General features: G+C 39.8%; 2 protein-coding genes across 8 annotated transcripts in view; both read left to right on the top strand.

Moving 5' to 3' along the window:
- The window catches only part of LOC115362656 (homeobox protein Hox-C13a), a 146,010-nt gene that overhangs the window by 50,962 nt on the left and 83,404 nt on the right, over positions 1–11,644 (top strand). For all 7 annotated transcript variants that reach the window (XM_030056676.1, XM_030056674.1, XM_030056672.1 and 4 more), the window contains one exon: positions 1,537–1,747. The gene's annotated coding sequence lies outside the window, so the exon portion shown is untranslated. The remainder of the gene's footprint in view (positions 1–1,536; positions 1,748–11,644) is intronic.
- hoxc12a (homeobox C12a) lies at positions 6,849–8,920 on the top strand. Its single transcript, XM_030056678.1, has 2 exons — positions 6,849–7,437; positions 8,682–8,920. The coding sequence occupies exons 1-2, from the start codon at positions 6,849–6,851 to the stop codon at positions 8,918–8,920; spliced, it is 828 nt and encodes a 275-aa protein (XP_029912538.1).

Here is an 11,644-nt window from a genome sequence, read left to right as displayed (position 1 = left end):
ATTTTTAGCCTACTATTTCAGATTGTTTGCAGAAAAGTGTGCAGGGATGGAGCACTGGAGATGCAGCTGAGGGAACAGCACTTAGCATATCTCCTCAGGTACATGAGCGCATCCTCATACATTTCCATCACGTCCACCAACTCTTATTACCAAATCCATTGCCAGAGTTGTTACCCAACTGTTTATTTGGGGTATTGAAGACGTGCGCTAATCATTTTCATAATAGGCCGAGTGGCTGACGAAACGATTTGCGCCCTTTGTCTCATAGCAACGTTTGCTGCTTTTCAACATATTATCAGTTTCCACCGTTTTCATATTCCACAGTCAGAAATGTACTAATCTATGGGAAGCCAATACAGAAAAATAGACTTGCACTCGCACGTTAAGCAGACACTTCGAGCATTTCCCCCCGACCTCTTCTATACGTTAAATGCACTGTTATTATTGTTGTTGATAATACTTTATATACGATAATTTATTAAATGTTTGAATTAATTCAGCAAAGTATTTTGTAGGCGTGTTAGTGAATTGCTAATATTGCAGATATTTACTTGAAGGCCTGTAGGCGTGTTTGAACATTTTTTTGTTAGACACTCGACGTCAAGGTGTAACAAAGCACAGGTGAGTTGTCCAATGGACCACCGATTTGTTTAGGGCTATGTAGTTGGTATATTAGCCTTATGGGTGATCTTCATCGTGGCTAATCATTTAAACTGTGATCACACACACTCTCTCACACACGCACACATACACATACGGTGGGACATACAGAGCAGCCAATTATTAAACATTAGCCTATATATTCAATGTTAGGTCGTAGGCTAATAATTTTATCGGCGGTTGTAGACCCATATTTTATGAGCAAAATAAAAGTTTAGATACGGCTGCATGAGAATGATCAGAAGCCTATAAGTTGCAGTTTAGACAACTTCAAACTGCAGGACTTTCGCGGATCTCTATAAGTTGGAATTTTTGAAACACGAATTTAATAATTATCGCAGATTAGCTGAACGCCATCTGAAACAAAATATAAGCTTATTTTACTTAACTGGTGAAAAAAAAACTGACGCCTAGACCCAAAGAGTCTAATGCGGCAGCTATCAAATAACGCATTATGCGCATTTCAGTTTCTCCCATTTTGGCTACATTTCTCACTTTTTGTCCGGCTCCCTCTGGACTCTCAGTTGTGTCTTGAGTCTTACTCGTTGTTTCTTATTTGTTTTGCTTCACTTGTGAAATTTTAAATCCTTGTGGAAAGTTCTAGTCTCCTGATTTACCCTTGACCATGACTAGGCAGTCACTTTGACCTTGACATCACAGCAGATTGTGAATAATAAATAGGGGGCTGGACACCAATGCTGGCGGTTTGTTTGTAGGCAAACAAGGTGTTATTTCCCTGTCTAGACAGCCAGGCTTAATGACATGCCATAAATACATAAAAAAGGGGAAGTGTAGCGATATCCTCTGACCTGCATTTCTGACCATCTCTCAGAACATTACATTAACATTTGGGCTGTCTTCTTTTGTATTTTACAGAAGTCCTCTAAAAGTGGTTTGTTCTGCTCATGCCTGTGAAACCACCAATGGTTTCATGCACTCATCATGAGGTGTGTGTTATTGACCACGAAGGACAGGTAGGACTTTTGACGTCTCACACCAACACCAGTAATCTGCAGCAAGCAGCCATACTGTCTACACAGCGAGAGGAAATGCTAATACGACGTCGTCCTCACTATAGCGATTAAAGGTATGGCCATTTTCTTCCTACTATGCCGGTAGGCCTACATAGACTTGACTTTGTAAGTGTTAGTTCACAAATGACCGCAATACATTGAACAAAAAGAACACATGTACGCGTTTGCAGACATTTATAGTGGCTAATAGCCCATATAGTGTAAGACACTAAGATAACTCTAGGCCTATTTTGATTTTTCAAAATTAAGGGTCACGCAGTGTTGATAAAGTTGAGGGGAAAATACTCCTACATCAAAATATATTTTCAAACCTCTATGTCTTGCTAACTAAATGTGACCATGTTATAAAGTTGTTTAGCCTGTAAAATAAAATAGAGCAAGAATTAGTCATTATAGCAACATGATGTCGGATCAGACTGAGTTTGCGAAATATTATAGGCTAAATAAATATTATTAAAATTTAACCTATTCTAAGCAAGGCTATGGAGGATTTCCAAAACTAAATGAATAAGTTGTTTAATGTAAAACAACATATTAACTTAAGGCAAATGGTGAAATGCCCAATACAAAATGATTAATTACAAATATAGGTGGAATCAGTATAGCCTACAGTATCTGTTGAGCAATCCAGGTTCCACGACCTGCAGTTTCATGTTAGTTGAATTGTTGCTAGGTAAGGTAGTCAGCCATAACAATATGATACACGCCCGATGTCAATGCATACGCAACGAATATGCCGGACAAAAGAGAAATAAGGATTTTGTAAGGCAAGACCAGGTAACACCTAAGCCAATATAAATTGAACAAATAAAATGAAAAGCTGAAGCCTTAATGCTATATGGCACAGAAGTGTGTTTTGCTTTGGAAACATGGTCTAAAAATGTTGAAAAAGTTGAAGTGGTGCAGCTTGTGCGTGGAGTCGTGAGAGCTGCAGGCCCGTCTGCCAGACACATGAGACAGGGGGCTGATAACCTCTGGTGGTGACGAGGGGAAAATATCAGGAAGTACTGCAACCTTCTCTTATTTGGGGCTGTTTTAGATCATAGTTATCCTTTGCGCTGGAGTGATATTTAGCTCACTATTACTGTACTTTTCTCCATCTTTGATAATATCCACGAAGAACTTATTTATCAAATGTATTGCCATAAATTGCTCATCTTTTTTTTTTTTTTTTTTACTGCAGCAGCTTTATCAGTGATGGTTTCAGGCCTGCCATAAGTTGACGGCACAGCAAATGTAGTGAAATAAATTAAATGAAGTTGCAGCAGAGGTCATGTGTATCCTAATCGTTTTCACATGTATTGTTATTTCAGTGGATTTATTTGACATTAAGTATTATATTCTTGCAATCAAGGCACTTACGTAGTTTGCGATTTAATACAGTCGGGTTATATCTGATAACTTGGCAAATCACGTGCCCTACGAGTAAGACAATAAACAGGATTTCAACGCTCATTTTCTATTATTGCAGTGTCTTCAATATCTTGGGACCGCCGATACATACCAAACCTTCTAGAACATCTGACAGACTTATTGTGTCAAAGCTTTTTATAATTTGAATCCCCCATTGACTGGCGTGACATTAGCCAAACTTTATTTCGAAGTTGATAATTTATTGATCAAAAATACGGTGACGGTAGATCAGCAGCCTACATTTAATTATCTTGATAACACAATAAATTATCTCTTACTGGCTCTCTTTCTCCTTCTCTTCCTCTCTCCCTCTATCACACACACACACACACACACATACACACACACAGTCTCTCCCTCTCTCTCTCTCTCTCTCTCTCTCTCTCACACACACACACACACACACACACACACACTGACACACAAACAAACAAATAAACAAACACACACAGGTCAGTTGTATCCAATACATGAATAGCTGAGAGGGAGCACTCATTATTAAACCTAGAATTACAGTATTATTTAAAAGGAATATTCTTTTATTTAAGAAGATAACATATTCAACTTTGCATTAAGCTTCATACCATTTTTCCGTAGTGACGGTCAAGTTCAAATCTTGGTAGGCGATTTGCAAGCTAAGCCGACGCAAATGGTTTTCAGTAAATGCTAACCCAGGATTCAGAATTTGCGTAATTCTACATAAATATTATGCAACCTATATGACGATAAATGTCCTCGTTTCTATGAAGGCTATAGGTATATTTTCTCCAAACTAATTTATCAGACTAAAGCGTAAACATTTTTTCATAATCGTAAACAGAGAGGGTATGCTATTTATGTAGCAAAGCCACATGACATTTTGTCTGTTGTTATAAATAAATGTAAAGGATCGGCCAAAACTTTGGACCAAAGCTTCGCCACTTTTTGTGGTTTTTAGGCTACCCCTGGAGATTTGTTTTGTTTGGAAGAAACTTTAAAAGGATTGCACAAGGCTATAACTGTGGCAACCTGCCTGTTCAAAATCAAAGGGAGAAAAGGGGAAGAAAAGCCCTTTGTTTACGCTATTACCCTGTCTGGACAGGACCAGGGGAATCCAAGAGAGTAATTTCAATACCAAGCAGACAGTGTACTAGACAGTGACCTTGACAGTGCTATGCTCAGTTTACCAACTTTTTTTTTTTTTTAAAACAGGAAAATACCAAACTTTTTTTTCTTTTGCACATCGAGAGTGCTATATCTGACATCAGATAATGACATCGTTGTGCCAAAGCTGCACTGAACAGACAGCAGTTATTTGAATGTGAATTGCGGATCTGTGGGAGCAGTGGACCGGAGGCGTGGAGAGGAGAGGGGAGGCAGCGAGGCGCAACACATGGCCTCTTTCTCCGAGGTAAAGTGGTGGCTTAGCCCTCACGTTTCTGACAGGATGACTACCGTCCTGGCTATTTTGTTATAAACATCACACTGCACTGTTTTGCTTTTGGCAGTTTTTATTGTAATAACACGAGAAGCCGTGAAATGATAACCAGACACCCCAGTGCTCCTCATGATGAGTGTAAATCTGACTCACAAGATATAATATTGGATTGATGTTGTGCTGCATTGCGAGACACACTAACTAGAAGCAAGTATGTGGAATGGTTAGAGCAGCAATGTGCAATGAGCTCAGGGGACAGGATGAAACCGCAAAGGATCATTTAGAGCTTCTCCAGTTTTCACACTGATATTCTTCTTTCTATTTCAGGGCAGAGCGAGGCCCAGTGCCTTTAGGTTACACAGCCTGCACGCATGGCCACAAGTGACAGATAGGGCTATCAGATATCGGCTGAGTTGCAAATCGTTCCCAAACCAATGTTTAAATGAATGCTAATGTTCTCACATAACACTTCATTGGCAATTTTGTAGCACTCGACTAGCGCTATTCATCACGCATGTGCAAGGTATTAGCCTACTGTAGCCCTATAAATTTCTGTTCAGTAGCTAAAACCTGATTATGTTATTATTTTTAATAATAATTAAATTGGTGTAGCCATGTAGATTTTTGGACGCATAAAAAAAAAACTAGGAATCGCCCCGGGTTTGGGAAGATTTATCGAAAACAGCGCAATAACAGTCAGCGCATCTTGAAATACATTGTCATTTCCTAGACTTTTATTGCATTAGACTATTACATGTCACTTCAAACTGTCATAATCCAAAGGGACACTGAGTGTTTATTCTATTTCACTTTTTTTTTAAAAATTATATTTATATGATAGGCCTACAGTATTTGAGTTCAATATCAAGTTCAACCCACTGGCAGACACTGGAGTGAACTTGAGTGGAATGACGCCGAGTAATAGCCTATGTGTCTAGTGTGTGTGTGTGTGTGTGTGTGTGTATATATATATATATATATATTGCTTTTTTCAATTTCGTGATCTTGATGAAGTCAGACGTTTGAACTGCGCTATGTTTTCTTCATAGGCATCGTTCTTAGTGTTATCGCAACCTTAAAGATCCATGAATCCATTTGGCCAGTCGCCAGTGTTGTAGAGTGTATGGTACAGGTAGAAGTCAATTTATGGAGGAAAACTATGATTGTCTAAAAATATCGCTGGGTTGATTAAAAAAGATCTAAAATATTGGACATCATTATTTCCATATTTTACGTTAATAATGAGTCTGTCAACCTGGGGCGAGGAATACGAATATTTTTTATCAAAGCGATGTTTGGGCAATTTGATGACCAAAGACCACTGGAATTGATATGCCAGCTATTGGCAGGATGCCTGAAACCTGGACATATCATGGGGAAGTTTTCTGAGTAAAGGCTTCACTGTGGTGTATTGCTTGAAAAGACTTTGGTTTGTAAAGGAGGCCTTTTTGTGTTAGACGTATGAATACAATATGGCATAGCACATATTTGTCCAGTATCTTCAGAGCTGCATCCACAAATCAACTAATTAGCGAGATATAGAGCAGAGAGGCTCCGCTGATTGAATCAGTTAAGTGCCCTCTGCTATCTTGTAAAATTCATATAAAAGAATTGTGAGAGGTATAACAATCCCACCAGAGTTTGGCTGCGAACGTTTATAGGAGGTATCTGTTAAAGTTGTTCATGTGAGGTGTACTAGAGAATATTATGTGAAATATACCCTCTTAAAGTAACCTTATAGAATATCGTCCTCTTTTACAGAGCCAATGGCTTCAACCTGCTGACCCCGTTACTGTAAATATGAGTGGAGAGCAGCAATGAGCATCAGTCTTTTCTTAAAACAAGCTTGTAAAATAGGGACATCACAGCTTTATATGACGTGGAATTCAACCGTAATTTGCTCGAAAACAAGATGTCATATGCACCCTCTCCTTCAAGAAAAATAAATAGTTTTCATAAGAAACAGCATTTTAAAAACTTTTGCCAGCTTATAAAGATACTAAACGAGGCCATGGACAGTTCCGCGAGTGTAAAAAGAGAAGTAGCCTGGGTTACTTTGGGCTCTCCATGCCTCTAGTGAAGAAAAACAAGATTCTACATTTTAATAAAAAAATTTATAGTATTTTTAAAAAGCATATAAACCTCTGTAATACAGAAGTTAATGTTTTGTTTTGTCTGAGATGGACCAAGTGGGTGGTACCATGTGTAGCAGAAGTTAGCCCGGACACGTGGTTTAAGGAAGACCAATCAGGTGCCCTTCCAGGTTTAACTATGTTAAATGTCAGATTGCAATAAACTAGAAGCTGTTGGTCGGGCCCGCGGAAATGGGCGAGCATAATCTCCTTAATCCAGGGTTTGTGGGACCTTTGGTAAACATCCACACTGGAGACACATTTTACTTTCCGAATTTTAGAGCCTCAGGGGGACAACTGGCGGGGCTACCGTCTCTCTCGTACCCGAGAAGGGACAATGTTTGCTCCCTCCCGTGGAATCCATCGGAGCCGTGCAATGGATACTCTCAATCCTACTTTAGCAGCCCCGTGTCTATTAACCCTTCTTTCAATCGGTCGTGTGAAATTACCAGACCAGAAGAGGGTAAATGTTATTATAGCAACGGCAACGGAAACAGGGAGACATGTTCAGGTGGCAGCAGCCTCAAACGAGAGGATAGGGCGAGAGACACATCATCCCTAACATCTGACCACGGGATGCACAGTGGAATGGGCAGCACTGCCGCCTTTTCCAAATATGATTATGGGACCGAACAGCTAACGCAAGACCCGCCATCCTGTCAGTCTCTCGAGTCCGACTCCAGCTCTTCTCTGCTCAACGAGGGGAGCAAGCCTTCATCGAGCGATACACAGACCCTGGTGTCACCGGGAAACCATTCAAGCACCATAGCTGCAGGCGGAGGTGGGTGTCATGTTTGTAACCACAATATTAATATGCACTTTAACGCTGTGTGTGTGTGTGGAGGCTGCACAAAGCTTGTGCTATATCAGTGCTTCAATTAGAACTCGTTATATTGATGCACTACCTATTGCTTAGATTAGCCTGCAGGGCACTTGCGTGGTGTGCAAACGCCGCTAGGGGTTGCCCTAAAATACTCCACATGCCATGTGGTGGTGTACAGTTATAGATAACCTCACCAAACCATATTGCCTACCAAGCATTTAACAGGCGATCAGTCCTGCCATTGCACTTAGGTAGGAGGGATTGTGATTGAGGCCTTTGGTCGATTTTGGTCTATTGTTGCACAGTAGACACGAATTAGTGCAATGATTTAAAGAGCAGAGTCGCTTTGGTTGACTGCATCAAATAGAGAGAGTTTTCCTTTTAATGACTCGTAAACAGAATTAATATCTGTCGCTGTGTACTCAAGAGTCTTTTAATATGCTTTGAAACTCGCAAATAAGTAGGGGTATTTGCAAGCACGACCTAATTATCACGTTAATGTAACTTTAACTGCAACAATAAAACTTCCTGTGACACAAACCACTGTATAATGGTGGTCTCTATACAGGGTAGAAAAATTGATTCTTAACTTATGCTGTTACTAATGTACATAGCCTAATGACATCGCATAACACTGGAAAACCCTGCATTCCTGGGAATAGCAAAATCCAGACAGATCAAAACAAACCCAGTTTGGCAGTGTGTGGAGGAAGTCACAGTAATCTACATGGGCGTCAAAATCACTAAATTGTAATGTGGCACAGTCCCTGTATTTGTCCACAAAACTTTGAAACACTCTGATACTGAAATCATTTTCAGGAACAACAGGAATAACTACTGATGGCTGACAAGATATTTGATCATTCTGGTAAATTCTGGTAATCTGTTTTTCACAGACGCGCACAGCTTAGAGGGAACTGAATGTTCCATTGCTGTGATTTTTTTTTTTAAAGATATGGCCGGAAAATACAGTGATGATATTGTTAATAGATTTTGCCATACAGCATAATCCTAGCATAACCCTAAAACAAGAACAAAAACTCCTACACAACCAATGTGGGACTCACTTAGCCTAAAGTATATGGCCAGTGCCCCACCTTGTCATACCCGGCTGACGCCCCTGTAGGTTTCTCATAACCTTGGAGGTGACCGTGATTTTGCAACTGGTGACTAATCCATTGTATGCACCCCTCCTCCTCCAGGTGCCCCGTGGTACCCGATGCACACTCGGACCAGAAAGAAACGTAAACCATATTCCAAACTTCAGCTGGCTGAGCTAGAGGGTGAATTCATGTTGAATGAGTTCATCACCAGGCAGCGGCGGAGGGAGCTCTCCGACCGTCTGAACCTCAGCGACCAACAAGTCAAGATTTGGTTCCAGAACCGCAGGATGAAGAAGAAAAGACTCATGCTGAGGGAGCAAGCTTTGGCCTACTTTTAGAGATGCAGCAGAAGTTGAATCGATAGGCAGTAAAAGCCAAGCCTTGTATGCTCCCTTAGGTCTTCTTTAAATGCATGCACTCATCTATCCATCTTTTACATTGCAGGCAATTATAATAACAATTTCGAATTTTTTGAAGGTGCTGGCCTCATAACTCCAGGGCAAACCAATATCTTACATTTGTTTTCAAAACTTAAGAATCTACGTGTTGTCAGTATGACTGCCTTTATGGGTTGGTATTAAACCACACAAAGCTGTGAGATGTTTTTTCTTACCACATATGATGCAAGTTTTGGTTTCCTGAAGCGTCAAGACGTTAGACGTCCTAAATGTTTGCCAGACGGAGTATGTCATCGAGGCAATAGTTCAGTTTGGGAGGACACATAATGACAATTTTCATTTTGGTCTCTATGGTTAAAAAAGATAAGGAGCAAACGGGACCACTTGTGGAAAATCTTCAACAATCAAATCAACAAAATAGGCCTAAAATAATAGAGAGGTCAGAGAGTCAGGCCGGAGCCGAATCCGCGCAATAATTTCACTGAGGGTTTGAACTGATAAAGATGAATATCTATGCCGGTTGCTCAATGCCTCTCCAATCATCGGTTGTTGGGGAAGTGGAACATCACTCTTATCTCCTCTCCATAGTTTTCGCCACGTGTTGTGGGCACGTTCACGGTCACGGACAGGAAGTCTGACTCAAGGCTGCCTGAGGAGAAGGATAACTAAAACCGCAATATCCATAATTTCATGGCAGAGCATTGAAAAATACCTCCATGAATTTGTTCATGGGTTCACAACTTTTTAAGGTGCTTTTTTTTTTTTTTTTTTTTTTTTTTTTTTTTTTTTTTTATACTTTCATCGCCTGTCAACTTGTCTTAACAACTAGCTGCCAGAGAATCTTGCATGGGTTGCATTTATTTAGTTGAGTGATATCGCCGTCTCAACACGGTTTTCAGCTGCTATCAAAAGTCCACGTCCATTTTGTGCCAATTAACATATAGTCCCATTCCACTATAATGTCATTGGGATCTCTTATTGAAATAGTCAAGAGCGTTTTTGTAGGCTATTTTGCGTAAACAAGGGTATAGCCTCAAGTTGCCACAGGGGGGTTGGGGGATTTAGGCCTGAAAGAGCATCACTGAATCTTGGTGCTCATAAGAAAAATGAATATGTAGGAATTTTGAAAAGTTAATAATAGGCCTATTGGTATGTGCGCCCTTAATTCCGGGCCGCTCCAGTGCATCATCTGTTATGTATAATGAGTAGGCTATAGCAATGAAATGTATTTGCAGCATGTTATTGATGTGAAATGACTTTAAGCGATGTTCTGCAGGCCACTTTTTCTTTTTATACATTTTTTCCTGAACAAATCAAAACGATCAAAACTTTGAATAAATAGGAATCTTGCCCACAAGGTCTACCAATAATTCATTGTTATTATTATTATTATTATTATTATTATTATTATTATTACGGCTAAAAGGACGGATGGCCTGTAAGGCCTATTTAATGTACTTGCTCTTCGCAATGTGCTCAGTGTTGTCCCTTTCCTTACCTTGTACTCGTGTATAACTTTGTAAAATGAAATTACATATGATAACTACTTACTATTTGAAGATCCCCTATCTCTATGTAATAGTGTTTTATGTTATTGATCGTCGTGTACAATATCGCATTCCATATAGCCTATTTGTGGTTGTAAGGGTTCGAAATGTAGGCCTATTTTACTGCAATGAATGGACGTAAGAAATGATATGCAAGAAATTCTGCCGTAGGCTACTGTTCACATTACATTTGAAGAAACTCTGTTTCAGTGTAGTAGCTGTTTGTTTGTTTTATTTCGCCCCACATTGTATTTCTTCTTTGCGCTTGTAAGGATTGCTACGTTGTCTTGTAAAAGTAATAATGATATGAATGTATATGCGTAAGGTCTTCAATAAACAGAATATTTGAAACGTTAAACATTGGTGTTTGTCAGTATATCGCGAGGTTGCTTCTCCGATTGCTCTCCCACATCAGGTTTTCTGCGAGCTGATTGGTAGGATTATTTTATAAGAGGTGACCTGTGAAACAGTTTACAATATACATGTGTCCAACAGGATGAAATGAAAGATTATTAACATTATAGTGACATTTGGAAGCATTTGAGAAGGTGTTTTGTTGGAACATAACTGCACATGCTGTGAACTAAGCAGGCACTACGAGCCCACACAGGTAGGCCTCGTTTTATTATGGCCGCTCAGATACAAAGGTATTGACATCTGTGATAGGCTGCCATGCAAAATCACGGCCAAGTTCATATTCCAAATCCCATAATGAACTAAATTTACCTCCGTTTGTAAGTGTAAGACTGCTCAGTGAACAACACTAAACAACCAGTTAATCGGCAATAAGCCAATTTCACATTTCTTCTGAATTACATAAATAAACCTTGCGGTTTCCCTTGAAGTTCGACCTAATCAATGTCACTGGTATGCTACAAGCCTATAACGGCGCAGCTAAACACGCAATAGCTCTGTAAAGCAGTAATAGGGTTACACCCTACTGCTCCATGCAGTCAAGGCTCTGCGATTGGCTTGCCTTGCGCATCCTTTCTTCTGGTTTGCATTAGGGGGTTAGAACACGTTACAATCACACATCAAAACATGCTTACTAATACACATGCAGATCACAAAACATTATTTCTCTCTCAAGTTGAATAGATCTGTTCAAGCAATATGG

The sequence above is a fragment of the Myripristis murdjan genome, chromosome 7, assembly GCF_902150065.1.
Source record: "Myripristis murdjan chromosome 7, fMyrMur1.1, whole genome shotgun sequence".
Lineage (NCBI taxonomy): Eukaryota > Metazoa > Chordata > Actinopteri > Holocentriformes > Holocentridae > Myripristis > Myripristis murdjan.
Note: the sequence above shows the minus strand (reverse complement) of the source record. Positions and strands in the feature narration are given on the sequence as shown.

What these genes read in the sequence shown, in the direction of transcription:
- hoxc12a (XM_030056678.1), top strand. Translation starts at nt 6,849, where the DNA reads ATGGGCGAGCATAATCTCCTTAATCCAGGGTTTGTGGGACCTTTGGTA. An exon ending in CACCATAGCTGCAGGCGGAG is followed by an intron (nt 7,438 to 8,681) that starts GTGGGTGTCATG and finishes CTCCTCCTCCAG; the next exon opens with GTGCCCCGTGGTACCCGATG.